General features: G+C 41.6%; 2 protein-coding genes across 3 annotated transcripts in view; both read right to left on the reverse strand.

Moving 5' to 3' along the window:
* Window positions 1-19,509, reverse strand: part of uvssa (UV-stimulated scaffold protein A) — a 33,738-nt gene extending 14,229 nt beyond the window's left edge. The window contains exons 1-9 of one of the 2 annotated variants that reach the window (XM_041944025.1): window positions 19,480-19,509; window positions 18,466-18,593; window positions 17,729-17,882; window positions 17,394-17,570; window positions 16,381-16,501; window positions 15,545-16,150; window positions 14,447-14,556; window positions 13,816-13,944; window positions 776-908 (exon numbers count right to left, since the gene is read on the reverse strand). In XM_041944025.1, coding sequence (XP_041799959.1) covers window positions 776-908; window positions 13,816-13,944; window positions 14,447-14,556; window positions 15,545-16,150; window positions 16,381-16,501; window positions 17,394-17,570; window positions 17,729-17,882; window positions 18,466-18,575 — 1,540 coding nt within the window. In that variant the 5' untranslated portion in view covers window positions 18,576-18,593; window positions 19,480-19,509. Of the gene's footprint in view, window positions 1-775; window positions 909-13,815; window positions 13,945-14,446; window positions 14,557-15,544; window positions 16,151-16,380; window positions 16,502-17,393; window positions 17,571-17,728; window positions 17,883-18,465; window positions 18,594-19,329 lie in introns of both variants that reach the window. The other variant, XM_041944024.1, reaches the window with a different exon arrangement.
* A 164-nt stretch (window positions 19,510-19,673) lies between these two features.
* On the reverse strand, window positions 19,674-26,140 carry sil1 (SIL1 nucleotide exchange factor). The gene is made up of 12 exons (XM_041944227.1): window positions 26,021-26,140; window positions 25,352-25,464; window positions 24,948-25,083; window positions 24,720-24,825; window positions 24,228-24,333; window positions 23,746-23,832; window positions 23,478-23,573; window positions 23,250-23,371; window positions 21,118-21,214; window positions 20,862-21,026; window positions 20,532-20,696; window positions 19,674-20,366 (listed from the first exon to the last, which is right to left on the reverse strand). Exons 2-12 carry the CDS (start codon window positions 25,457-25,459, stop codon window positions 20,169-20,171), a joined length of 1,386 nt encoding a protein of 461 aa, XP_041800161.1. The 5' UTR covers window positions 25,460-25,464; window positions 26,021-26,140; the 3' UTR covers window positions 19,674-20,168.
* Window positions 26,141-26,380: the final 240 nt, after the last annotated feature.

The following is a 26,380-nucleotide window of genomic DNA, read 5'->3' on the forward strand; positions in this document are numbered from 1 at the left end:
AGTGAAAAACATGGCTGCTGTTCTGAGAATGCTGCCGGTATTCAGTTTTACTATCCATTGACAACGCCTGTCATGTAATTTGTAAAATGAATTTTGAATTTGAACACATCATTACTGACAAAAAAAATTCCCCAATTCATTCAATTTAATTTAATTATTGTTGGAATTTGGATTAAACAGCGACAGCCCAATTGAGAGCTAGGTTGTGGGATTATGCTTAATCCTAACTCTGCAATTTCATGGTTGAATACTGTAACTATTGATGAGGGTCAGGAGTTGACAGATGACAAGAAAGAACTGACTTCTAACTCAAAATACAGCAATTCATCAGTGATTTCAATGAAGTGGAAGAAATGGTCAGTTCAATCTGATTGTCTGGCTACCTTACACTGTTTGGACCACATTCATAGAAACCCAAAAGTTAGTTTGAGGAAACCTAGAAAACAGCTGAGTCTTGGACAAAGGTCGTTCATTTCATTTCAATCTGAATTCTTGGAATGAAATTAACAAAGCATAAAAACTCACACACACACACACTTACATGTGCACACATGTTTTTAACCATGGTTAACCCATTGAAGAAGCACCTCGGCACATTACCAGCTGGTTCTTTGAAGTGTGTCTGTGTGTGTGTGTTTGTTTGTAGAGTGTGTGTGTGAATCTTATAAGATTAGTGCAGCAGCAGGTCTTCTTTTGTAGCTTAACCCCACTATTTATGCACGTGTCTGTAGATTTAAGGTTTGTGTGTGTGTGTGGGGGGGGGGGCTGAACTCACCATACTCTGCTCGTAGATGCTCTGGAATGTGTGGCTCATAGCCCTCTTTCTCTGGAACCTCGTCAAAATCATCATCATCATCATCATCGTCGTCGTCATCATCATCATCCTCTTCTTTTGAAGAACCCTTCATCTGAGGAACAGAAGGCAAAGCAAAACACGTGTGTCTATGCGTGTGTGTGATTGTGAGTACAGGATATTAACCTGAGGGCAAAGCTGCTTGGCAGTCTGATAGACAGATAAGAAAGAAGAGCACAGTGAGCTAGTTACTGGAGTTCTCTGTGTGTGAGACAGCGGCTGAAAGAGCTGGAGACAGGACAGGCCTGTTGCTCCGACAGACAGTGCAGTATGACCTACAACAAGAACAAGTGAAGAAGACCAACATCATGAGTGCAGGCCCCTAAGGCTCAATCCTAGGGGCTCTATTACTTCAACTTTGACTTGCTTCCATTCTATAAAATCGTCTATCAAAATTCATCAAAGAGAGCTGATTCTCTCTAAAAAACATCCCTACCATCTGCATTCTATTTCGTACTTATCTGGATGTGTCCAGGGGAGAGGTGATGGGTCCACGTGGTCTCTCATGGTCATCGTTTCAGATCTGTTTTATAGCACTACTTAGTACTTGATGTTGTTGTTGTTAATGTTGTTGCTGTTTATACTACCTTTTATTTTACACTTATTTTAAATTTTCAGTAGGTACAATCATTCTCATTTGTCTTATTGTTTAAGAAAAGCTTTAAAATAAGATATATTGGTTTATGTCTGCACAAGAAGTTTGTTGTCAACAAGAAATATATAGAATATCAATAGCCATATCCTTTAAGGTTAAACCTTAGCAAACAAAGGTTTACTGAATAAGGACCACTTTCTTAAATACAACTAAACTACTCGCTCAGACACTGAATGCAACCACTCAACTGTCAGTGAGGTGCAGAACATCAACCAAACTACACATGTTGGAAAGGTGAATAGTCACATGCAGTTTCTCCCTCATTCCTTCACTCTCATCCTCAGGGTTGTGTGATCTCTTTGGCTTAGGGGAAAAAAGGATGACAACGATTGTGTGTGTGTGTGTGTTGCATGTGCATGCCTGTATGTGGCTGTGTGCGTGTGTGCGTGCGTGCATGCAATGAGCTGCTATCAGTGCTAAGCAGAATTTATGGTTTTTAATTTCCTGGTAAGGTTGTTAGCCATTGGCTTGGCCACAATGCAGAACACAACACTCCTATACACACAGGGGTCATTTCCATAACACAAATGTGTGTGTGTGTGTGTTGGGGCTGCTGTGCCTTTAACAGCTGAGGACACAGACACACACTCCAGTCTAGCGGCATAATAATCACAGTGATTAGCGTTATGAGGAGCAGTAAAACCTCAAGTTAAACTAACCTCTTATTCCCAAAGGCCTCTTTTTCATTAGTGAGTAATACCTGTGTGTGTGTGTGCGTGCGTGCGTGTCTTCGCGCGCGCACCACAGAAGGCTGAGGTGTTAGTGCTGATAAAGCCCATTAGAATGCTAGAATTAGTTTACAAATGATGAGCTCTTGGATGATTACTAAAACACACCCACACACAACTGAACCATAGGAGAGTCAGTTAACCATGTCACAACCCTGAACACCCCTCTGGATCCAGCACAAAGAGACCAATTAAAACACTTCATATTGCAATACTAACTGTTCAGTTTACTAGTAACTAAACAATTAAAGCCCAATTAGTGCTCATTAATGCAGCCACAAAGACTGAGGCATGGTGGGTGGGTGGTCTATGAGGGAGAGAAATTAGGCCTCATTCATGAAGTATGAAAACAAGATTTTAGATTGAACATACAAGAAGAAGATGGCAATGGGTGAAATGGATTTTTTTAACGTCTTATTCTTCTTATAATACCATATAATTCACATTACATTTAGAGTCTTCACAATTCACCCAACTCCCAATTCAAGTCAACTGAAGCTGAAAATAAGGCTCCCATTTCCGCTTAGCTGCGCAGGTCCATGCGAGGTATTCTTTGTTATTGGCTATGATGGTCCACACAAACATCTGCATATAGTCTAAAGTTTCTGACCGCATGGACTGTAAACACTAAATGTAGATGTGCAAACAAAACTGCATCAACTAGCAAAAATCTGGTTCAAGCAAATTCAAACGAACACAATTTGTCCAAATCGATTCGAAAGCAATCCATGTAGCCTCGAACTGTGGCAACACAGGATATTCGGGCTTCCCATTCATTTCTATGAGTGACAGGGCAAAACATACTGGCTGCTAGTCAAGAATAAACGACACCTTCTTCGCTTCACGCAGACTTAAGGATAGTATGAGATGCTGCTTGGCTGCGATGAGTGCAAAGACATTAATAGAAGATGATGACAATGAAGTGACAACTTGTCCTTAGCCTGCTAGCCATGCTACTGCCAGTAGTTTGTGTTAACAGTCCCGCTCATGCTTTTCTCCTGTCCTTCCTGACTTTTGTCTCAACATGTCTGCAGTATTGCCAGGTTAAATCCATTCAGGGAGTGTTTTATTTGTTTGCGGGACCTCGGCTGCCTAAATAGGCTGGGCACACGCTGCTATTCACAGATTTAGAGGGTCAGGTCACGTCCCTGGCATCTTGGAAGAATCTGAAGAAGATTTTATTTAATTTTCTTGTTATGAGGCAACAGTGACAAGTACTGCACCATCGTACCACTCATGTGTCATCAAAAAGTAGTAGTGCACAGCAGTGCATGTCAAAAATTTATTTTTGCATATTTGTATATTTTGCTGTTTAAAGTTGCACTCAAGGTCGTGGACCAAAACTGTATCCCATCTAATGTAATCAAATGTTTACCAGTAAACTACATGCAGCCAACCGCTCAAATGTTTGAATAAAAAGTCAGAGGTGCCATGGTTGTGGTCAAAATGATTTCAATGTATTCAGAGGTTGTAACAAATACTCCTATATTTCATATGTCTGTGTGTGTGTGTACTTCTACTAAAGTCTCCCTTTTTCGCAGCAGTAGACGATGTAAAGTGCATCGCTCATTATCACAGAATAAAGAAGTGAATTTCACTATTACCTTACACAAATTCAGTGACTTCTATCAGTGAGAAATGTAATGCTGCGGAAAGTAAATGGTAGTAAGGTAAAATTCCCCTCACTCTGATTACGCAGAGCTGTTATTACTGCAAATGATCCTTGTAATCTAAGAAAGGATGTTGCACAGAGCACACCTCAAGTGTGAGATATTGAGACTTGATCTTATTTATTTCACAAAGAAAGGCTGAGAGAATGCTGTTAAACAGAAGTGTAACATTTTAAACACCAAAGCAAACTTTCTTCATTACTCTGCTCCACTTCTGCTCTTATTCATCCTCACAGTACAATGGATTCACACACAGCACACGTATACGCACACATACACACAGATATAGCCACTATAGGTTTTGTGCTTGTCTACTTTAATCCCGGCTGGTTTATTCTGCTCTGATCAATGACCTAAGACTAAGAAGTGATCACCCAGCTGGAGGAAAATCTTGCCCTAACATCATCCCTTTTCCCCCTCTTTCTGCCTCTTTGTCTCTAATTCACCTTAATTTAATCCTGATAGCATCGAGTGCTGTCGGCTGGCCTGGCAGAGCTGTAAGTCTCACAGTAGAATTAGCTTTCCTCCAGAAACATTTTGCTGACGGGGAGAGCGGCTAAAATATGGCCTCTATTCCCCCACATGGCTGCATGGGGGGCTGCTTTGCATTTTAACAGAGCTTTGGTTTATTCTGCCGGACACACATGAGAAGAAAATCCCACAGCAACGCAGAGTTCCCCACAGAAGATAAAAACTGCTTCTCGAACTGAAACTCAAGATTTACCAGACAAATTAGAAGTGATGGGTTAAGTAAAGCAGGGCCATGTGTCATTGTAATGGGAAAGAGACAAAACAAATATTGGTAACTTTAACATTAAAAACAGGCCCAGATAGAAATAAAAACAGTTCCTGGACAGAGCAGAATAAATAAAAAAGTTGTTTAAGTAAAGCAGGGCTATGTGTTACTGTAATGGCAATGTTTACTCAAAGATAAAATAAAGCACGCTCCTAAAGGGAAAATAAGGAAGAGAGAAAAATAAGTAGTTCTTTTACAACCAAATAAAGAAGAGATGCTGGACGTGGCTGCTAAAGTGAGTGCCTTGCAATACAGCTACAACCGGTGGTGCAATGGCAAACATCTTCAACTAAACATCAGCGAGACCACAGAAATGACAGTGGGCTGAGGCTGCAGCTCGCAAGTGTTTCCATTTTCACTGTCAATTATTTCTCTGATTGAGCAACTAATCTTTATGTCTATGAAATGTCATAAAATAGTGAAAAAGGCCCACAACAGTTTCACTTGAGTTTGCTTGATAACGACTTAAAATTATTATTCAATTACCAAAATAGTTGGTGATTGATTTCTGATTTCTGTTGATTTGGTTGTGTACCATTGTTGAATGAAAGTGACACATCACCATCCAGGGTAAGATGACAGTATGCTTCACACAAACTAGTCCGTACGACCTGTCGTCTGACCATGATCCCATACATCAAAAGGTTTACAGTCACAGGGGCCTGAAGTGGAGATGACAGCACTGAGAGAAAATACCAAAGTCATGAAAAAAACCTTTTTGCCTTTGGTGAAAGACGGGGAAACTCACTCACCGGACATGTCGCTGGGCCATGGCCAATTCACACAGACACGTTGCTAACTGTACAATTATTATCTTCTCACTGTTTCAGGTCCTCTAATGCACTGATCCCCAACCCGTGGGCCGTGGGTCATTTGGTACTGGGCCGCACAGAAAGAAAAAATAATTTCCATTATTTTGTTTTTACTGACAGTGGAGGTGCCTGACAGTGCCAGTCTGCAGCCAGGTCCTCTTGACATGATTAAAAAGTGGATTTACTTTCATTATTATTGTTATTACTATTTTTAAAGAGAAAATACCACAGTTTTTAATGCCGATCTTATCATTTTATTTTGTTTTTATCTGCTACACCTTTAGACTGGGCCGTGAAAATATTGTCAGACATTAAACTGGGCCATGGTACAGAAAAGGTTGGGGACCACTGCTCTAATGCCACTATACTGACTCTGCTAAATGTGTTATGTTATTGTCCTCTCATTTTCAGCATGAGGACTTGAAGTTCCTGCCCTCAAACTGAGCAGAACAAACAGTCATATAAGGCAATTTTAGGGGTGTGGATTATGCTACTAATCAAATCTCCTCTAATGAACAGACAGCATTCATGGAGCTGAAACAAGCAATTTACAACAATTTTGTGAAGGCAAGAGAGTGCCATGAATCCCACCTGGAACTCTTGCACAAGCAAACCTCATTGAAAAAAAAGAAGAAAGTTCAGGGATAAAAATATGAAAATGTTCCTGCATGAAGCCCACTTCTCCAGTGCACAACGCCAGAACGTTTTTTTCCCAGTTTGGTGGGGAACAGTTCAACTTGCCTGCACCCCAACCTCAGCCCCTTCTGATACCTTTGGCCTTATGAGACGTCACTAATACTCAAGTGGCTGAACGGGAGAAATCTCGACAGCCAGGTTCAACATCTGGTTCAAGCCTGAAACCAGGAGAGTGTAATAGCAGCACTTTACTGCCCATGGTTTTGGATGTTCATGTTAGCACATATGGGTGTAATGGTTGGGTGTGCACATGCTTTTTGTCATATATGTAACGAATTTGGAGCAGGAAGAAAGATTGACAGCAGGATAAAAAAAAAAATCAATGTCTGAACAGGATTAGACACTAAAGTATGTATGTTGCTGCTTCCACAGGTGTCTTGCTTATTCATTTTCTATAGCATCTCACCCTCTCCCCTCCCATCTCCTGCCCCCTAAATAAGTCTCTTATCCTTTATAAAAATTATGTGAAGTCGCCGCCTCGGACAACTGCTCCCCTGACTTCATTTGTCTCTTGGCAAGTTTGATGGCGCTGCGTTTAAAAACCCATTCAATCTTATAAACCAAAAATTAAATGTAGTCGACTGTGATGGGCATTCAGTGCATCTGCTATTTATATGCTAATGTACACTCAGCCTGCCAAGGTCTGGCAAATTATTACTGCACAGCCATAAGTCAGGTGTATGGCAGAGAGGGGAGGGGTAGGTTAACCATCACACACTCTCACACAGAGGAGGAGAAAAGGAGTGAGAGGATGAAGTGAAAGCAGAGGGAGAAGGGACAACGGAGGAGACGGGAGGAGAACACAAGGTGGTGAAAAAGCCTTATGAGATGTCTCCATTGTCTCCCTGACAAGTTAATATAGCTCTCCACCTGACTACACACACACACACACACACACACACACACACACACACACACACACACACACACACACACACACACACAGTAGATTATTTCATTCTACATTTAAGGCTGAAGTGGAAAATGTCTTTTGGGAATACTGAGTGTCTCTAATGCCACTATTATCACAAGACATTTTCTTTAAGAGAGAGCAAGTGAGAAACAGTTAGCTTAATGAACACATTATACACAAATGCATTTATAAACATACAGTCATCTTCCTGAGAACACTACACATAAATTAGACACACACGCATGCACACTCACACATACACACGTGTATGAGACGTTAGGGGTGTAACAGAGGACGGTGGACACTGCGTTGTCACTGTGTGATCTTGTATGTGCCCTGAATCTTTCTCCATCTTTGCTACTTTGTGGGATTTTTCTTGCTCCCCAAACCGTATAAAAATGTTCCACTGATTTCTATGAAATTCAGGTGCCTAGCCTGGGTGGCAACGTGTTGGTGGGGAAGGTCAAATGTCAGTCCACAACTTCGTGGGCAGTTATAGATGACTAACTTGAGAGGTTATGGGATGTGCCAGAGACCTGCCAACACTGCAGTTTGAGGGCTAGAATTTACTGCATGTAATGTTCCTCAATACTTTGTTGCTGCTGTCCAAAATCTGACTGTAGTACTGATGTTTTTGTGTGCAGCACAGTCTAACCTTTGGGAGTTTCTGCTTCAAGAACTCAAGGTGCATCTATTGGGAATTTAAGGAGCCCTTTTGTAAAACCTCCTTTGGACAGACGCCTTGCTTTGTTTAGGAGGTCAATATGTGGAACCCTTTACCCATAGAACTGCAAATGGATCACAATGGGGTCATTCTAAATCAGTTTTTAAATAGGGCTCAGCCATGTGGTTGTGAATGACAGGAGTTTTTACAGCATTTTAGTCATATTGGTGTTCGGTTTCTGTGTTGTCTTCTACTAGTTTTCCTGATATGTGCATTTGTAAGATGTCCATCTAGGGATAGCTTAGCTTGGGCTACAAATGCTGTGATCCGTGGCATTGGTTGATGCTATGTTCCTGTGCCTATGAAAGCACACATTTAAGGACTGAGCAGTTATGGTATCAGCTCAAAAATTCCTGCTGTTTTATATTTTATTTGGGTGCTAAATGATGTATTGTATTCACTTCCAAATCAATCTGTGCCCATTTTCATCATTGGCACTGTTAAAATATATTATTCTTAAACTAGTCTCTGTTCTGTTAAAAGGAGATGGAAGTGCACTGCAGCTGATTGATTTCAACAAATTTACAAACTAATTAGGCCTAAAGCTTCCAGTGGAGTCTGACCCGTTCAGGGCTTGATTTGCCACAACATCCCACATCTCTATTACCACCTTGCACTCCTATTCATTACTACCTAGAAAGGATCCCATGGGATCCCACACTAATGAGAAAAAAGCTTTCCACTCCCCTCGCTCTCTCACCATTGCTTCTTCTCTGCTGCTTTACCCCATTATACTCCTCACCCCCAACACCCCCAAACACACGCAGAGACGCACCCTTTGTCTCTGGGGAGCAGTCAGCTTATATGATCTATAGGGTGACATCTTTATTTCACTAACCTAGCCTGGCAGGTCTATTAGCCAGCCCAGAGCTTCCCAAACCTTTCCCTGTCACAGAGCTTATTCTCAGCTGTCTAGTTCAGTTCCCCCTCCCAGTCTGTCTCAATCTGTGATCAAAACAGTCATTATTATACACTCTCGCCGACTGCCCAAGTGAAATTACACAGTGCTATTCTTGGTTTTATTGGGGATCTCTGAAAGCTCTGAGAGGACACCTGGAATGTCCTGAAAAGATGCATGAGCCCTCCAAAGACCCCTGGAGGTTTGTGGAGCACAGTAGCCCAGTTTGGCTCTGTGATCGGTGATATGAGGTCCAGAGATCTCAAGGATAACCAACAAATCATCCCCCCGTCCCCGAAACACATACATACACGGGATGTCAGTCCCAGCGGATCCATCACTTCCAATCTGGAAACCATCTCCTCTCACATAATTAGAGACCCCTGATGAGATCAGTGATTTACTAAATTTGACTCCAACAACAGAAACAACACTGCATTCTGATTCCATCTACTTGTAAAATACAATGCCTCATTTTTACAATCAATATATCCAACTTCTTTTTTCAAAACCTTCTGAATCAACTCATCCTTGGTTGCTGAACTGACACCAAAGTGATCAAATGAAAAAAATACTAAGAAATTCAACTCAAAACAATCCCTTCAGTCACCACCACACATGTTTTCAGTGCGATCACAGACACGTTTAGGCTAGCTGGTCATCAGCCTTTGCTCCTACTATCAATGTTCACCACAAGGTAGGGGCAAATGATTGTCTTTTTGTTATATTCAAATGAATATATGTTCTTAAACATTGTGTGACTCCACACATGCTCTTCAATCTTCATTTTTTCTTCATAAAACTGAAATCAGCTTGAGGATTCTATCATCTGTGCAGTATGTATGTTTTTGTGACTGGCCAAAAGGAAGGTAAATGGCAACAGTCAGAAACACAATGACATACCATAAAAAATGTACTGGCTCAGTTAAGCTTTCACAATCCAACACATCAGTATGTGATTAAACCTCTAAAACAATCAGTCTAAAAATAAGGGAACTGTAGCACTATAGCATGTCTGAGCATTATTCATGATATCCATCTTGGGATGCAGCAGTCATACTTTTTCCCTGCAGATCTCAATGCCTCAACTCTCTTTTTCCCAAACTACAAATCTGTATTCTTCACTTCATGGAACTCCTTGTGGTCATTTGTGTGCAAGTTAACATGATGACAGGGATCTCTGTGGAGTCGGCAGCCTATCGTGGCTGAGTAAGTGTAACTCAGGAAACACAGCATTTTATAATGAGAGTGACAAAGAAACCGTATTTAATATGAACTGATCATGTCTGCTTGATTCCCGATCCGTTTAATAAGGTCAGCGTCGGCAGTCAGCACTCCTGATCCAATCAGATGGATGCATCACTATTCATGCATTTATTTGTTTGCTGACCTGTTTCTCAGGCGAGGTTGGTCATCATTAATATTGGACGTGAGCCAACGTTTTCATATTTTTGCACTATCGCTGTTGGCTAAAACACAATGCAACAAGCAACTAACCAAAGGTGTCAAGCCAAGCACATTTGTGTGTCCAATTTAGGTACAGTAAGTAGGCATTAGGCTGTGTCACTATACCTGCATTAGTACTGGCATTTATTCCACATTATGTTTTATTTACTACTTGTATTTATATGCATCCTTTTTTCCCGCCAATAATGAAAAAATAGCTGATCAACCAAATTTCTAATAAACACAATGCAAAGACTCCTTCGAACATAAAGTATAATGAGAGAGAAATAGAGGCAAAGAGAGCAAGAGAAAACATATTACTTGTGTACAGAAGGAGACACATTGAGAGAATGAATGTACAAATGAAAAGGAGGGAGAGTTTGAGGAGAGAAATAGAGGGATAGTCTTTCTTTTGTTTATCTCCCGTGAGAAACAGCCGGCCACATCCATTGTGCTGTGATAAGATGGGTTATCAGCAGTAAACAAGGCCTGGGCCTGTATGAATGGAGCCAGGAGTGACTGAATACACTCTTAAAAACAGATATGTTCAAATAAGTCTGCATGTCTTATCCTTTCCTAAACACAAGCCCATGTTTTCAGTTAGCAGCACTCAACGGATGCATATGGGATTCTCCTGGTCATAGCTCTAAGTGAAAACTCCATTCAAACACATTCACTATCCCAAAACATCTGAAAGCGCTGGAGAAGATGCTGTGAAGGCCGCCCATTTCCTGATACTGTGAAAACTGGTATTTGATTCAAACAAATAAGGTCATACGACAGGTCATTTGAACACATGTGAAGGCGAAGTATGAATGGCTGTTCTGAACACCCACACTCAAAAAGCCTGTCAGAAGGTTAGAGTTAGAAAAGGAGGACTACGAAGAGAGACGGCATCAATGTCACGACCAAACCGAGACAAATGAGATGGTTTGTGTTGAGAAAGCTACCATGTGCCACAGCTCAGCAGTACCCACAGCTTGGGTGTGGCAACAGCGAGCACTGACATGGAAAGTAGGGCTGCAGAATCCAATCTGCTGGATTGGTATCACTGAGACATCAAAATGATCCACATGAAACACTGTTTCTTCAATTTGTGTCACCTATCAGTTACATTTCTTCTGTCACAGCAGGGAGTCAACATTTTTAGTGCCACTGCAATCTCATGTCATCCTACATGAAAATCATCCCGAGGAGTTTAACACAAAGAGAACATTGCAAATGTTACAAATTTGCGATGGGATTACTACTCTGTATCAGTATCAACCGATGCCCTGTGTTGAAAATCATTACTGGGAAAGAAAAAGTCAGATTGGTTCATCCCCATTAGAAAGGGACCTGAAATGTCCTGAAGCTAAAACCAGACAAACAGAACCAAGATAGCAAAAAATCTGCTGTTTCCTCAACACCTTTTACTTTACTAAGGGATGACTTCTAAAACGCCCTCGATACATACAACCTAATAGCTCAATGCAACATCATCCAGCAGAAGCTGAAGGCACACAAGCTGTTGTTACCCAACACCACTTCTAGCTGCCTTTCACACAGACCTCTGAGGAGCCAAAGTGGCACCATCCTTTGCTCTGAGGGTGTCTGAATAGTGCGCTCCATTTAAGCACAGCCATCACTTACAGCTATGGCTTAGATCAGCAACCAGATAGTGTCATTTAAAGAAATCTCCTGTCGTTATATTGGCCTCATCCTCTGCTGGGTCTCAAAGTCTCAGTGTAAAGTACCATTGTTCTATATAGCTATTTTTACCAACTACAAGGTTGGAGTTTGTCAAACTAGCATGACAGCACTGGACTGAAACTAAGACCATTAACAGCCTTATTAACATGCTATATGTTACCTTTGTGAAATTTAGCTAACGTTTAAAGTTTCCACACAGAGTCCACACACACAGTCAGCCATGGGGAAAAACAGCCTTGTGAATTCCTATTTTCAATAGTCTTCTGAATTCATGTAAATGCTTCTTCACTCAACCCCCTCCCCCCCGTTTTATTCTCTCATTCAATAAACACGCCTCTCTATCTGCCTCTATAACATTCCTCTCCTCTCTCTCCAGCTCCCCCGTTATGGGAGACTATATTGAGAGGCCCGTTGAGAGAGAAACCAATCGTGTGGCGTGTCAGCCGCCCGATAGAGAAGGACCCAGTAATGGAAGGCCTTTTAAGGCTAAAAAGGAAAAGCTAATTATGATAAAGGGGCTGTAAGTTGTGTGGTTATCGCAGTGCTGGGCCTGCTGGTGCAGCAGACTGGTCCCTGACAGTGATAACCAGGCAGAGCGAGACGCCCGGCGCTCTGTCACTGTCACTCTGCTGCTCTGTTCAGCTAAAGATGGATTCACAGCCTACAACTTTTATGCCTTTTTTTCCAAACGCATACAGCAGTTTATATTCATTGGTCCTTTAAAGCCTGAAACTGCTGTCCACAGCTCTTGGATTTTCTTTTCTTTTTTTTCTACCTCTCAGCACTACGAGTATGCAGTCCCCCATCTCTAAAACACAGACATTTCAGCACTAATTAATCCCATCAAATAAGCAATTAGTTTGAGTGAAAGGCTTTCCAGATGACAAGCTTTATGACAAGACCAGTCTGGTTAGTTTGTGGGTCCATTTTGGGCCAGCTCAAACAACAGCAGAATGACGATACTAAGCTAGATATAGAGAGAGCTGGAGAGACACATCAGCTATCAAGCCATGGGGCACATTAGTGATAGTGAAGTGAATGAATGGGTACATCCTCCCCTTTGCTCCCCAATTTCTTCTCTCTGTTTCTGATGCATTATGCATTATGGCTATGCCTTGCTATCTCACCTCTCTCAAATGTCTTTACTATTAATATTTCCATCCTCCCTCTCTCTGTCTCTATTATGATACTTCACTCCGAGAGGCCATAAAGAATAAAGACATTTAAAGAAGAAAACAGGAAGAGGAAACATTTTAGAGCCATGCAAACTAATACACAACAACAATGGAGGGTTTCAAGGGTTTTCAATCTGACTAAGTCCTTCTGAAAGTGCAGTTCTTTCAATGGCCACTAGATGGTATGAATGCGAGGGCCACACTAGGACTAGTATGTTTTTGTGATAGCTCAGACTTTTATCCAGGCTGATGGAATCAGACAGAGAGGGAGCTAGTTATCAACACATCAATCCTATATAGCTGTTCTTTCCAACTAAGTCACTCCTCTGTCATTATTATTATTTTTCATCATCCTCCAAATTTTTTTGTGCTTTACTGTTACTGTTTAGTGATGTTGTTGTCCTACTTGGTTTGTGGGAGGATGCTGTCATCTGCTGGCAATGTGCTGTACTACACTGTGCTTTAGTTTTGTAAATATAAAGTTGGTTAAAACAGAAGTGTGTCAGTTACAGAAAGTGTCTATTTTCTCAGAATATAAATCAGTTTCGACGCTCCAAGAGAAAAAGTTTGGGCATCTCTGTCACAAATCTGTCCTTTCCTCATGATTTTCAAAGGACATCTTCCTCCATGTTTACACATATGAGTGAGAACATTGAGGTCCCTTTGTCATGTGTGAGTGAGGTAAATGCCCAGACAGATAACTTGATGTACAGTACCTTGAATTAACTGTAACTATGAGTACAATGTACAAACTCACCACTTTGCGAACCCTGTTCTTGTAATCAATGTGAAGCTCTTTGTGTTTCTGCAGGGCAGCTTCTAAAGACCTCTTCAGATCCAGCGCTCTCCGCAACAGCTGCTGCTCAGCACCTGACTTGGTGAAGACCTACACACACATACGGATGGACAGACAGACAGAAAAACAGACGGGAAGACAGACAGGGAAGACAGGCAAACCTGTTGCTGGAACAGAATGTTTCATTTCCTTCAATTTCAACTTTCAATTATTTCACATCTACTCAATTGAAAACAGCACAAAAGCAATATATTTAATATTCCATAATGTTTCCTTATCAACTTCTTGATGTCAGCAGCAGGTTTCAAATATGTTGGGACAGGAGCAACAAAAGATAGGTGGTGATAGTATCATGATTGGGTATGAACACAAAAGATAAAAGATATTACTACACAGGCTCAGGAACACTTTGTAAAACTGTTCTTATTTATCTTGTACACAGTGTCTCTGGAATCAGGGTTGTAACTGAATTAGGACTCTTTGGTTAATAAAGCAGTACAAGCACCATCTCGTATCCTAATTTCTACTACGTGCCTTAACGTGACAATTGATTACATCTCTACAAATCTGAGCCCTGTGTGCTGGTACCAACCTGAACCCAGCCCTGCACAGCCGGTAGGTGTTTGGTTGTTATAAGTCTATGTAGGTCTATCACCATGGAAACCACAGCCTCATTATCCTCTGTCTCCTTAACGTGAAGGCCTGGAAGAGAGATAGGGAGGGACATGAAATACAAAGGAAAGAAAACGAACACTTTACTGATAAAGCGATTAAGTATTTCATTCACTGTAAATAATTACAGAACACACAGAATTTATACACTGATGCAACTGCAGGTGCAAATTCTCCAATCAATATTAGGCTTGTTTTCATGAAGCAAAAAAACATTTGAATGTTCTTCCTAAATATCACTTCACATTTGGATGTGAGTAAAAGTATTATTAGTTGCATGTGTCAGTATTTATGTTTCCACAAGTACAACTAGATTTGAGTGAAAAGTGTTACAATTGTACATAACCCACTGACCCTGAGTGTTCCACAACGACTGCTTTCTGTATAAAGTTTGAGCAAGTACATGTGTAGTTTTACTGCTACCCCAGATTGTGGATTGTGATACAGGATCATCGTATTTCTACAGTTGGCTGTATGTTACTAACATCTACTGGATTTTAAGATTTATGGGATTAATTCCACCAGGGTCAAATGCCAAATTTTGAAATGTTAAGGAAAGTGAAAAATAATTGGTTTAGCGGCCTTGTGACTCTGATCTGCTCCAAAACTTGATCAGTTCTTCCCTGACCGATGCTGCACCCTTCCACCAAGTTTCCTCAAAATCAGTCAAGTAGTTTTTCATAATCCTGCTGACAGACAAGCAAACAAAGATATGCAGTATGTTTCTACTGTTCTAGTATGAGACTGTGAGACTGTGTCAGAGGTGCTGAATGAGGCATAGTTTGTGGAGTATTTGTGGAGCTGTTGGAATACATCTGTACTGCATTGTACTGGAAAGGCGTCTCTTATATTTTGTGCATCCCCACATGGAATCAGTACTTCTAGGACACCATCAACAAAAGCCTCACAAAGGAAACATCTGCTGGATCACAGAATTAACAGCATTATAGTGTGTGTGTGTGTACTCTGTAAACTGGCATTAGTGTAAACTCTACACATGGGTGCGAGTTGTACCCACCAGGACTGAGGTTCAGGTCCAGACTGTAGGAGTGAGAGATGAGCCCAGAGTTCCGAATAAACGAGTCTTTATCATCATCATCTCCCTCTTGACCACTTTCCTCCTCGTCTTCCTCATTACTTTCTTCCTCATCATCTTCCTCCTCCTCCTCCCCTCCTTCCCTCTGTGCTGTCTCCACCTCTCCCTTCTCTTCTTCATCTTCTGCATCCTTTCCCTTCTTCTCGTCCTGCTCAGTCCCATCCCACCTCTCTTTACCCTCGCTCATCTTATCTTGAGACCTCTCCTTCTTTTCCTTCTCTTTTTTCTCCTCCCTGTTGTTCCTCCTCTCTGTCATTACTTTGTCTTCTTGCCCTTTCTTTTCCTCCCCATTGCTTTTCGTTTCTTGCCTGCCCTCCTCCCTCTGTAGTATAATATCTTCTCTCTTGTTATCCCTCAGGTCTTTGCTGCAGCAGGGCTGTTCATCAAGTGATGGACATTCATTGGCTGGTTGGGGGTTTGGAGGGCTGCTATTGGTTGTCTGGATGCCTGTAAGATCAAACTCAGGGAAGAGCAGCCTCATGCAGGATTCCATCTCTGTCAACGTTGCCTCAATATCCTGGCATGACTCTGACAAAGAAACAATAAATAACACTAAAATCAAATATCAGCATGTTTTGATGTCAATGTTCTCTTTGTAGGACAGTAAAAATCTTCAAATGTATTTTATATTTAAAAAATGCATTTTATTTAAATGATTTTTTGAGTAACTTACATACAAAACACTCTTTTGTCAAACTGAGTCAAAAAAGGGTATTTGGTCCAGTCCAGTTCTTGACAGTAAAAAATAAATTGATTACCCTCCATGTCTTTGGAGGCTGCCTCCACTCTGTCCTTGTAGAGCCTCGCCATTCTCCTCTGTCTCTCCTCCTCTCTCCTCCTCTCTGCTACTGTCCTGGCCTCAGCATCCTGAAAGTCCACCTGACAACGTGGACACATCACAGTCCTTATTAGTCTCATAATATCATCCTGAGCCTGAACAGGACCTCAGACTTATCGAACCTGTGGTCTTTCACAAACTGATGAGGCCATAGCTTTTATTAAGGCTTCTAGTTGTTTATTACTCCCTCATGTCCATTCTGTTTTCAGTAAAAACACATTTTAATTGTCTGTTTGTGTTAGTCACATTTTATGATATCCTGCTGATGATCAGCAACAATCAGGCTTGGAGCAGAAGTCATCAGGCAGCAGGTGTTTTAAAGCGTTACTGAGTTATTTCTACAAACCTGTTTCCCAAAAAGTTGGGACACTGTGTAAAACGTAAATAGAAACAGAATGGGATGATTTGCAAAACATTAAAACCTTGTATTTAATTGAAAATTGCAAAAAGACAACTTATCAAATCTGGAAACTGACAAATGTCATTGCTTTTTGAAAATTCTATCATCGCACGTGCACACACACACACACACACACACACACACACACACACACACACACACACAGCTTCTAGCCAGATAACCCAACTGTACAGGCATGATATCATTTATGAAGTCTTTGTCATGGAAAGAATCATCTTCTTCATGAGGCTTCAGGTGGAGAAGTGGAAAATATATTTCCTTAAAATGCTTTTCTTTTGTTTGAATTTGTTTATTTAATTATTTTTCTTGTCTTTTTTGTGGTTTTATTTCAAATGACAACCCCCCCCCCCCCGACACTTTGATAAACCAGCTTGACAGCATGCAGCCAACAGTATGCAAATTGTTGCTTGTTAGATGTTTGGGTGCTTAACCTCAGATAAGATGAAGCTATTGGTTTGTCATGCAACAACAAAATAAAAAAATGGACTGTACTTGTTTTATACTCCTCTCACCTTCTTAACCTGTTTGAGAAAGTGGTAGCCCAGAGCTAACTTCTTATAAGCCATCCCATAAGAGGCCTGCCATGATTGGACGGTCTGGATGGCCAGTAACCTCAGTTTCCTGGCTACTTCTTTGGGAGGAGGGAGGGGATTTTCTGAGTCAGTCTCTACTGTCAACTCCAAGACCTCCTGCAGGAGGGGGAGGATCAAGAGAGATATGGAGAAAAATGTAGAGGAAAGACAAGTAAAGAGGAGAGACAATTAGGAGCTGCAGTTTTGTGCATGGTATAAAAGAAATGCCCGAGATGATCTACATGTCTACGTTCATGTCTACATGATGCCAGTACCTGGAAGTTGTCCACCAGCAGGGTTCTGAAGTGATGTGATCTGGAGAAGAGTTCACTGACTATCTGGAAGGCAGACAGCCGGATCTCAGCATGTTCTTGGTTGAGCTGGGACATCAATGAGTGGTACACGTGGTCTATACAGTCATTAGAAACTCTGGGAGGAATGACAGACAGAGTGAGGAGGCAATAGTAATTTTTCATTCAATTCCATATAACCATGTATGAATATTTTATATGTAACTATTGATCATGTCCGTATTCTTATAATGCAGTGAATTCTAACCTTACCATGATTCTCATTTCTCAGATGGTTTTCTTACCCAGAATATTTCAGCATAAAAATGTTCACAGACAACTTTTTTTAAAAGATGTTTATCAACAGTAATTCTAATACAAAGTATCACACAACTTTAGTTTAATAAGTAAGATGAATATTATCCTTGAAAAACGTAAAATGTATTTAGAGCATTTTTTGCTTCATTTCTCTGCTTTAAAGTGCTTTGTATGAGTATTAATAGCTTTTTGCCACTGAGCACGGACAAAATGCATGTTTCAATTTCAACCAAAGTCCAGATGCAGTCTTTATTATAAAACACTACTGTTTCTGTTTAGTTTTCCACGTTTTGGCTTCTTTCAGATGAGGCACTAGTTAGTAAAATCAAATCATCAAGCACTACAATTACTTCTGCTTGAATTATCCCTCTGGTGAGGCCTGTGCCCTTCAGTTAGTGACATACTTGGAGATCTTCTTGATTTCCTTCATCTTGTCCTGGTTGAGCTGTGGCTCTCCTGATGTGGTCAGCTCCTCCACCAGCTCTGACAGCCTCTCCCTCTGAGACAACTCCATCACTACTTATGAGCGTACCTGTGAACAGAAAGGAGTTTGTATGGAGGGAAGTTCTTCTGCCAACCATAAAACATAAAAATGGGATGTGAATCTGGTCTAACACTAAAACTAGATAGACAAACTGATGAGGAAATATTGGATCAAATGGTCAAACTGTGCACTGTATCAAGATCTCTGGTAGACACTGAAGGCTGTCTTGCAATATTAAAACAAACACTTTATTCTTAAAGTGTTATAGAAGGTGTCCGCCTATTGGAAAACCAGACGATACTTGAGTAAGGATACTACGTTTATACTATACCATAAACGTTATTTGGTATATTATGAAGCACATCACTGATATTGATCTGACATTTCCTGGTAATATGGAAAGATTTTGTAGCTACATTATCTCTCCCACTCCTCTTATTGGACTCTAATGATAATTTATGCACACTGGGGGCTACACACCCGGCCTGTATAAACAAGAAAGTAAGTCTGTACCAGTAAAAATGTAACATAGGTAGCTAGATTAGCTACATCACATCTTAAACAGCAATTTCAAGTTAGTTAGTCTTTACAGTTTACTTATGAACACACCTTTTCTGAAATGTTTAAGAAAAATATTAACAATTTCGCACAGCGGCACAGTATAACGTTATTTAAGTACCGGTTGCGTTGAAAATTAGCGTTAAATGAAAGGCTAACACTGTCTGCTAGCTAGCTGCTACAATGCTAACAAACGTAAACACTGCCTGTCCCTTTAAAAACGTACCAGCTGGTCGCTTGCTTTATAAAAAACTATAACTCAGTAAATTATCCAGCTGTTTGCTCCAAGTGACCAAAGCACTCGCCGTCCATTTATGACAAAAGCTGTTAAATTAACGGCCGCTGTTTTGTCCCGTTTACATACTAACATCCTTACATAGTTATGTAGCTTCCTCACGTTAAATTACACATTTATTTCCGTTAGCTGCTTGTACTACCGGTTCGACTTTTCAGAATAAAAGCCACGAGTAGGCCATACTCCCTGTATTGTGCGTGATCCACTTTCATGCTGTTTAGCAATACATATGGTATGTTTGTCAGGTGGACCTATGGACCTTTTGATACTGTAACTTCTGGTTTAATATGAATGTAACACTACAGCAGATTCCCAAACTCATTTTGCTCCAAAATACACAACATAACACAGTCATTTGACAATAATTCATTCAATTCTTAAATTAATTACATTCAATGAAAAAAATGATTCTTTATCAACACAAAGTAAAAATAAAACACAAATATTTTACAATGACAGCCTTAAAAAAAATCTCTATTCCGATCTCCACCCCCCTTCAAAAAGGGCACAAAGTGAAATCTTAGTTGGTGAAGTTCATCCTGACCAACCTATGGATCCATCATCTACAAGGTCAGTCCAAAAATTTTTGTCCAGGGTGCGTCCTTTGTCCTTGACTTTCATGCAGTAGACTCTATGTCTTAAGCGGTTTGTCCTTCTGTGGTTGGTCATGCTCTTGAAGAAAGGTTGTTTCCTCACAACAGTCTAGAAGTCTGTGTACTTCTCTCTGCATTGCATTACAATGTAAAATGGCACTCTGAACAATACTACTGTCATTTAATTTTGACTTGTAGAGCATCTATAAGTTCTACAATCTCTGCAAAGTAGCCGTTCTCCTCTCCTAGAATCATTTCTGACTGGACCATTTCCTGGTACTGGTCTCTGAGGGAGAGTAGAGAGCCCAGCAGAGCTGAGTCTGAGCGGTACTGTTCCAAACACACAGGAGCCATCGCCAACAAAGCCCGCAGAGCCTGAAAGAAAAACCACACCAACACTTAGGACCAGTTCATTTCATACATTACGCTCACTTGTTTAGCCAGTCTGGATTCCTTAATGGCCTAATTTAGCACTATAATGTGTGTTAATGATTAACATTTGTTTCGCTGTTTATCTATAATATATCAAAGTCAGCCCACCTTCTCTCTGTAGTCATGCTCAGTGGACTCCAGCAGCTGTGGGACCAGACTGCACCAGCCCTTCTCCAGCAGCTCCCCCTGCAGGGACACCTTAGAGTACTGACGCACCCGCTCTTCATGGGAGCCATCCAGCATTGGGTCCAGACCTGCCTGAGAGATCAGCTCCTAGTGGAGCAGGAGAGACGTCATATTCTGCATCCTCAACAAGGGACGGTAGTACCCTGACAGTCCCAGCCAGAAAATAAAAATCCTTCTTCATTACTACTGTTAAAATAAAACTGGCTGAGAGTTTAGCTCCTAGATTAACTCAAAATGGTTTGTTTGTTGTACCTTCTCTGCGATCATGTCATACAACATCGTGACAATGCGTGTACGCAGAACTCCACCTCCATCCGCCCTGAACAGCTCGGATAGGACCTGCAGCCCTCCATGCGACAGGAAGTGACTCTGTGCGTAGGGGAAGTGACGCAAGAGGGAGGCCACTGCAAACAGAACCTGGCAGGAGGACAGTGACACACAGAAAACATGACAGCTGAACTGTATGTGTTTGTGCACACACCTTCTCGACAATAAACTGTGGTAGTACCTTCTTTTTGACTCTGAGTGGTGGTGTTGTGGCCAGCATGGTTAAGAGCATCTGAAGAGCCCCATTCTCCACTGCCTTCACCTGAACCGCAGGGTTGCTGCAGGACAGAAGCAGAGCTGTTAGACAGCTGACGCACAGAGTGATCTGTGTACGCACAAATACACACGTTCAGATTTATTTCTCCAGACAATCAACACTTATGTTCTCTGGTCTGATGGCCAGTCCCTTGAAGGTTAACATGAAGCCCAGGAGTTTGAATGATGAGGGCATTTAACACAGCAGAAGATTCTAATCAAAGACACTATTGTGTTGCATTGTGGGAATTGTAGGATTCAGCAGTTTTGAAACTCATCTCATATGCATGATATCTTGCTCTCTGTTGCCTCCATTATGATTTGATTATTTTATCTGTCTCCTGCATGTCCCCCAACTATACCAAGGTGCAGTAATAATTTGCTACAGCAGCCCTTTAATATTCACTTAACGTTAGTGTGACACATTGATCATCCATTGTTTAATTATTTTATTTTAGCCAACACATAATGCCAGAAAAATGTGAACACAAAAAGCAAACAAAATACTAAAACTGTATTGCTCATTGACTGCAGGTGGAAAATGTTACAGCTGATGTTTCTGTATCTTTCCACGGCCACCAGGTCCACATCAGCAGGCCTAAACTGCTGTTGTTAACTTCCTTACCTCTGGTTGGCAAAAAGCTGGCATATGTCAAACTGCCCTGAATGTAACAAAACCAAGGAGGTCATTGTGGACTTCAGGAGGTCCAGGAAGACGGATCACGCCCCCCTCCTCATGGACGGAGAAGTGGTGGAGCGTGTGGACAACATCAGGTTCCTGGGCCTCCACATCACATCTGACCTCTCCTGGTCCATGAACACCTCCCGCCTGGTGAAGAAGGCACAACAAAGGCTCTTCTTCCTCAGGAAGCTGAAACGGGCTGGACTCTCCTCTCGGTTGCTCGTTAACTTCTACAGGGCCACAATTGAAAGCATCCTCTGCCTCAGTGTGACAGTGTGGTATGGCAGCTGCATGGCACAGGAGAGGAAACAACTGGCACGGGTGGTTAAAACTGCACAGGGCATCGTGGGCTGCCCCCTCCCTGACCTAGACTCTATATATGAAGGTCGGGTCAGAAAGAGGGCGAGATCCATCGCCACGGACCCCAGCCACCCGGGCCACAGACTGTTTGTACCTCTTCCATCAGGAAAGCGGTACAGGAACATCCGCACCACCACTAACAGACTGAGGGACAGCTTCTTCCCCAGAGCTGTTAGAGCTATCACCCCCAGCAGCCCCTCACTGCAGTGAGAGACTGTGTGAACTGTGAACACTGCACACCGCACTTTACACCTACACCTACACCTCTACCTCCACCTGCACCTTCTGTGTACTTGACTTTTATGTACACACATATACTATAATTATATACATTTTAGTATATCAGCACATTTCAGTTTCATTGGCATATTTTATTCTGTCGGAACATTTCACGGTGTATATTTTATATTTTATTCTGCTTGTATATTTTATTCTGTTTGCACATTTCACTTCCATATTTTATTGTTTATTGTTTAGTATATTTTATTGCCTAAGTATATTTTCATTCTGTTATATTTTTAATTGCTTCACGAATATTTTTTTTTTATTGCATGTTGGTTTATTTTATTTTATTGTAGTTATCTTAATTTTATTCACTCTTTCTAGTCTTATCTTTCTTACCATCTAACATGGGGGTTGCAATGAAAATTTCATTGACATGTGCAATGACAATAAAGACTCTTGAATCTTGAATCTTGAATCTTGAAAACAGCGCCCCCTTGTGGAGTGAGTGAGTTACTGACCAGCTCCTTTAGATGTCTCCCATCTAAAAAAAAAATCACCCTGACTCCTGAGCCAGGTGGTCTGGCATGTGCTGAGACAATCGTGGATTTTCTGTAGCTTCACTTTTACGCTGCTGGAGGTTTCATCCGTTCCCACCCCTACTGCAGCTCTATCCGACCACTGAGGTCAACATTTATTTAAATAAAGTGGAAACATAAAATCCATGTCTTCCTCTGTTGGTCTATGAGACCTATCAGATGTTCGCAAATCTACAGTGAACATGTTGTTTGTACCTGGCCAAAGCAGATCCCAGGACAAAGGCAGAGCTTTCCTGTAATCTGAAGTCAGAGCTGTTTAGACCCTGTAGAATCAACTGGAGACCCCCCATCGAACAGAGCGTCTGAGCATTATCCACCTAACACACAAACACACAGTCAAAGTTAGAAACCCATTTACAAGCTAATATCTTCATAGCAGATGTGCAGGTTTGAACGTGTGTGAACGGATGTGTGTTGTGTTACCTGATGCACCATATACTCCAGCTCCAGCAGGATGCTCAGCCTCTGCTCTGTGGTCAAGTTGCTGCTGTTCAACTGCTCCAGCAGGCGCCTCATTATCTACACACACACACACACACATAGACATTATTTGTGTGTATTTGAGCGTATCAAACTGACAATTACACAGATGTTTTACAGTTTCTGCAAAATCAGCAGTTTTAATCCTGTAAATGCGACAACTTGGAAGTTAATTTAAAAAACTGGAATCCCTGGACTCAGAGTGTTGTACCTGAACATCTGTCTCCACCAGCAGGTCCAGCTGAGCCATGTCTCTCTTTAACTCCTCCAGGGGACGAAACTTAGAAGCCACGGAGTCCTACGAGCACATAGCAATCAGATAACACAAGCTTTAGTCATGAAGGTGTGCACTTCTTTAACTTGGCGTGAGCTTTTATAAGATTAGATAATAAGATTATCCCTAAATCTTAAACATACTTTACGTTTCTAAACCATGTTTTTCCTTGTTTTTTCTTTACGGCTCAGGGTACAAAACATGTATTTCCTATAGTATATATTTCAGATTTTTAGAAATAATTCTGTGACATTGCTGTGAGCTTTCAATCAGGGTACTCACTGGCTTCAGTAAGTTTAACGATGGCTTTCCCATAATATGATGTGCATGACCAGAAGTAACCACAATGCACCTCACCACACGACAAATTCCGAGGAGAGTTGTATCTTATACTCCTGCCTCCATCTGCATGCTGTTACCTGTTGGTCTGTGTCTTTGCTCTCAGAGTTCAGGTCCTCCTTTATCTTTTTCAAGGCCTGTTTCAGCTCATCAGGACTGAAGGGGGACTGGGTCTCTTCTTTTCCCCTGCAAAGACAGACTTGATCTAATATTCATGTGTTGTCCTGCTCCTACCGCACTGCTCGCTTTGCGGGTGGAAGCTGTGTTCTGTCTCTGCTGCTTCTAAAACGTATTAAATAGGTGAAATAAACTCCTTATTGAAGTCAAGTGATCTTTAACTGCGACCTGCTGCTCACCATACTCTGTGCTGTAGCTACTATCTGCTGTTAGCTAGTTAGCTCAGTTAGCTGTGCAGCTGGTGGCCCTAACAGCTGACTGAGTCCGAGATCTCAGGGCACTGGGGGATTGTTGGCTACATGAGACACGACAGGATGCAAGTAAACATCTCTGCAACACAATTCATACACGACTTTCACATAACGTAAGAGTCGGGTGTTATTCTGGACCCACACCTGTGTTCCTGTGTCCAGTATTTAAGCTGTTCTTCTCCCAGTCTGACCTCCCTCTGACCCGTCTGTAGATTGAGCCTCACATGGGAACCTGCTGGCACTGCCTGACCTACACACACACACACACACACAGACACACACACACACACACACAGGTAAGTCTAAATAGAATGAGATGCATTTTGATGATGACACTCTGACAAAGCACCAGTACATCCTCCCATACATTACCTGGTTTGAGCGTTTGCCACTCCTCAGTTGGGTGGACCACCTCTGAATCTCCTTCATCAACCATCGCCTCTTCTTCATCAACACCTTCTCTTTCTGCTCCCTCTGTATTCTCCACCACACTTAAGGCAGAGTCAGACTGCACAGACACAGAAAAAAAATGTAAGTATTTTTGGAGGCCAACAACTTTCTGGTGGTTTTGATAGAAACACAAAAAAACAATCTGCTTTGAACAAGCTTGCTATATTCATTATGCATGTTTGTATATTAGCTGCACAGTAGGTTTTGAGGCTGGCACTAGTCTTTACCTGAGCAGCAGTCTTAGATCATTACTTAAAAACTGCCATAACGGCGCAGTTTATCAAGAATGCATGATGTGAAAAAAACAAAAATCCAATTTAACACACCTTTTGGCCAAGAATGCTGGTTATGTGACAGCAATGCAGCAACAAGAGGAAAGCCAGGGTTGAGCAGCTGAGAGAAGCTCCTCTCACACTGCTGGATGTCAGCCTCATGGTCACTGAAACACAGACGAGCACAGTCAAACATCAGCATTACATCCTGGAGCCTGACTGAGGAGTGACAAAGGAACAGACTCTCATCTCACCAAACTCCATTGACAAATGTGGTGTTTTAATGTTGCCTTGTTCCTTACAGGCAAGTGTACATTAGGGAAACAAAACATATCTGTTTGCGTCTCTTTGTTGTTTTTATTTTTATTCTAACCTTTATTTGACTTACTCTTTTGGTATACGCTCATGTAAATATACTATATGACAGATGTATAACCACCAAGTCAGTCGGTGCCGGCATGGATTCATGAGAGACCAGAATTTGAACAGAGTTTGGTGTCATATACCTAACTTGTCTTTCCGTGTGTGACAGCGACACGACCAAGGGGGCCACAGTACGAGTGGCTGTACAGCAAATATTCACTGACTGGATCTAACTGTGACAGTTACAGTATACCTGTTAGCTATCTACCGACAGAATAACAGACTATAGGATATGCTGTTGGCAGCTGGTCTTACCAACCGAGCAAACAACGGAACAGTCTAATGTTAGCGCCTGCTCACCTGTTTTAGTGATGCTGTTAGTGTGATGCAGTCTTCGCTTGGTTTAATCCACGTAAACACACAGACAGTTCCCAAACTTCCCGCATGTATCTAAAGGCTTGTCTGACTTTCCACTCAACGCTCATTGGTCCACGTGAATCCTCCTCTTCTGTCCTGTCTTCTGTCAGAGGTGTTACAGCGGGTGGCAAACAGCTCCACTGAGCCTTACTGCCATCAGCCGGCGTGGAGGGTGAATAACACGATGATTTAAGATATTCAGGTCTGTCTAGCCCAGGTATGTCAAGCTGATTCCATAAAGGGTCATGTGGCTGCAGGTTTTGTAGGAGCACACCAGGGTGGAATCAATCAACCAGCTGATCT

This window comes from Chelmon rostratus, chromosome 9 (genome assembly GCF_017976325.1).
Source record: "Chelmon rostratus isolate fCheRos1 chromosome 9, fCheRos1.pri, whole genome shotgun sequence".
Taxonomy (NCBI): Eukaryota; Metazoa; Chordata; class Actinopteri; order Chaetodontiformes; family Chaetodontidae; genus Chelmon; species Chelmon rostratus.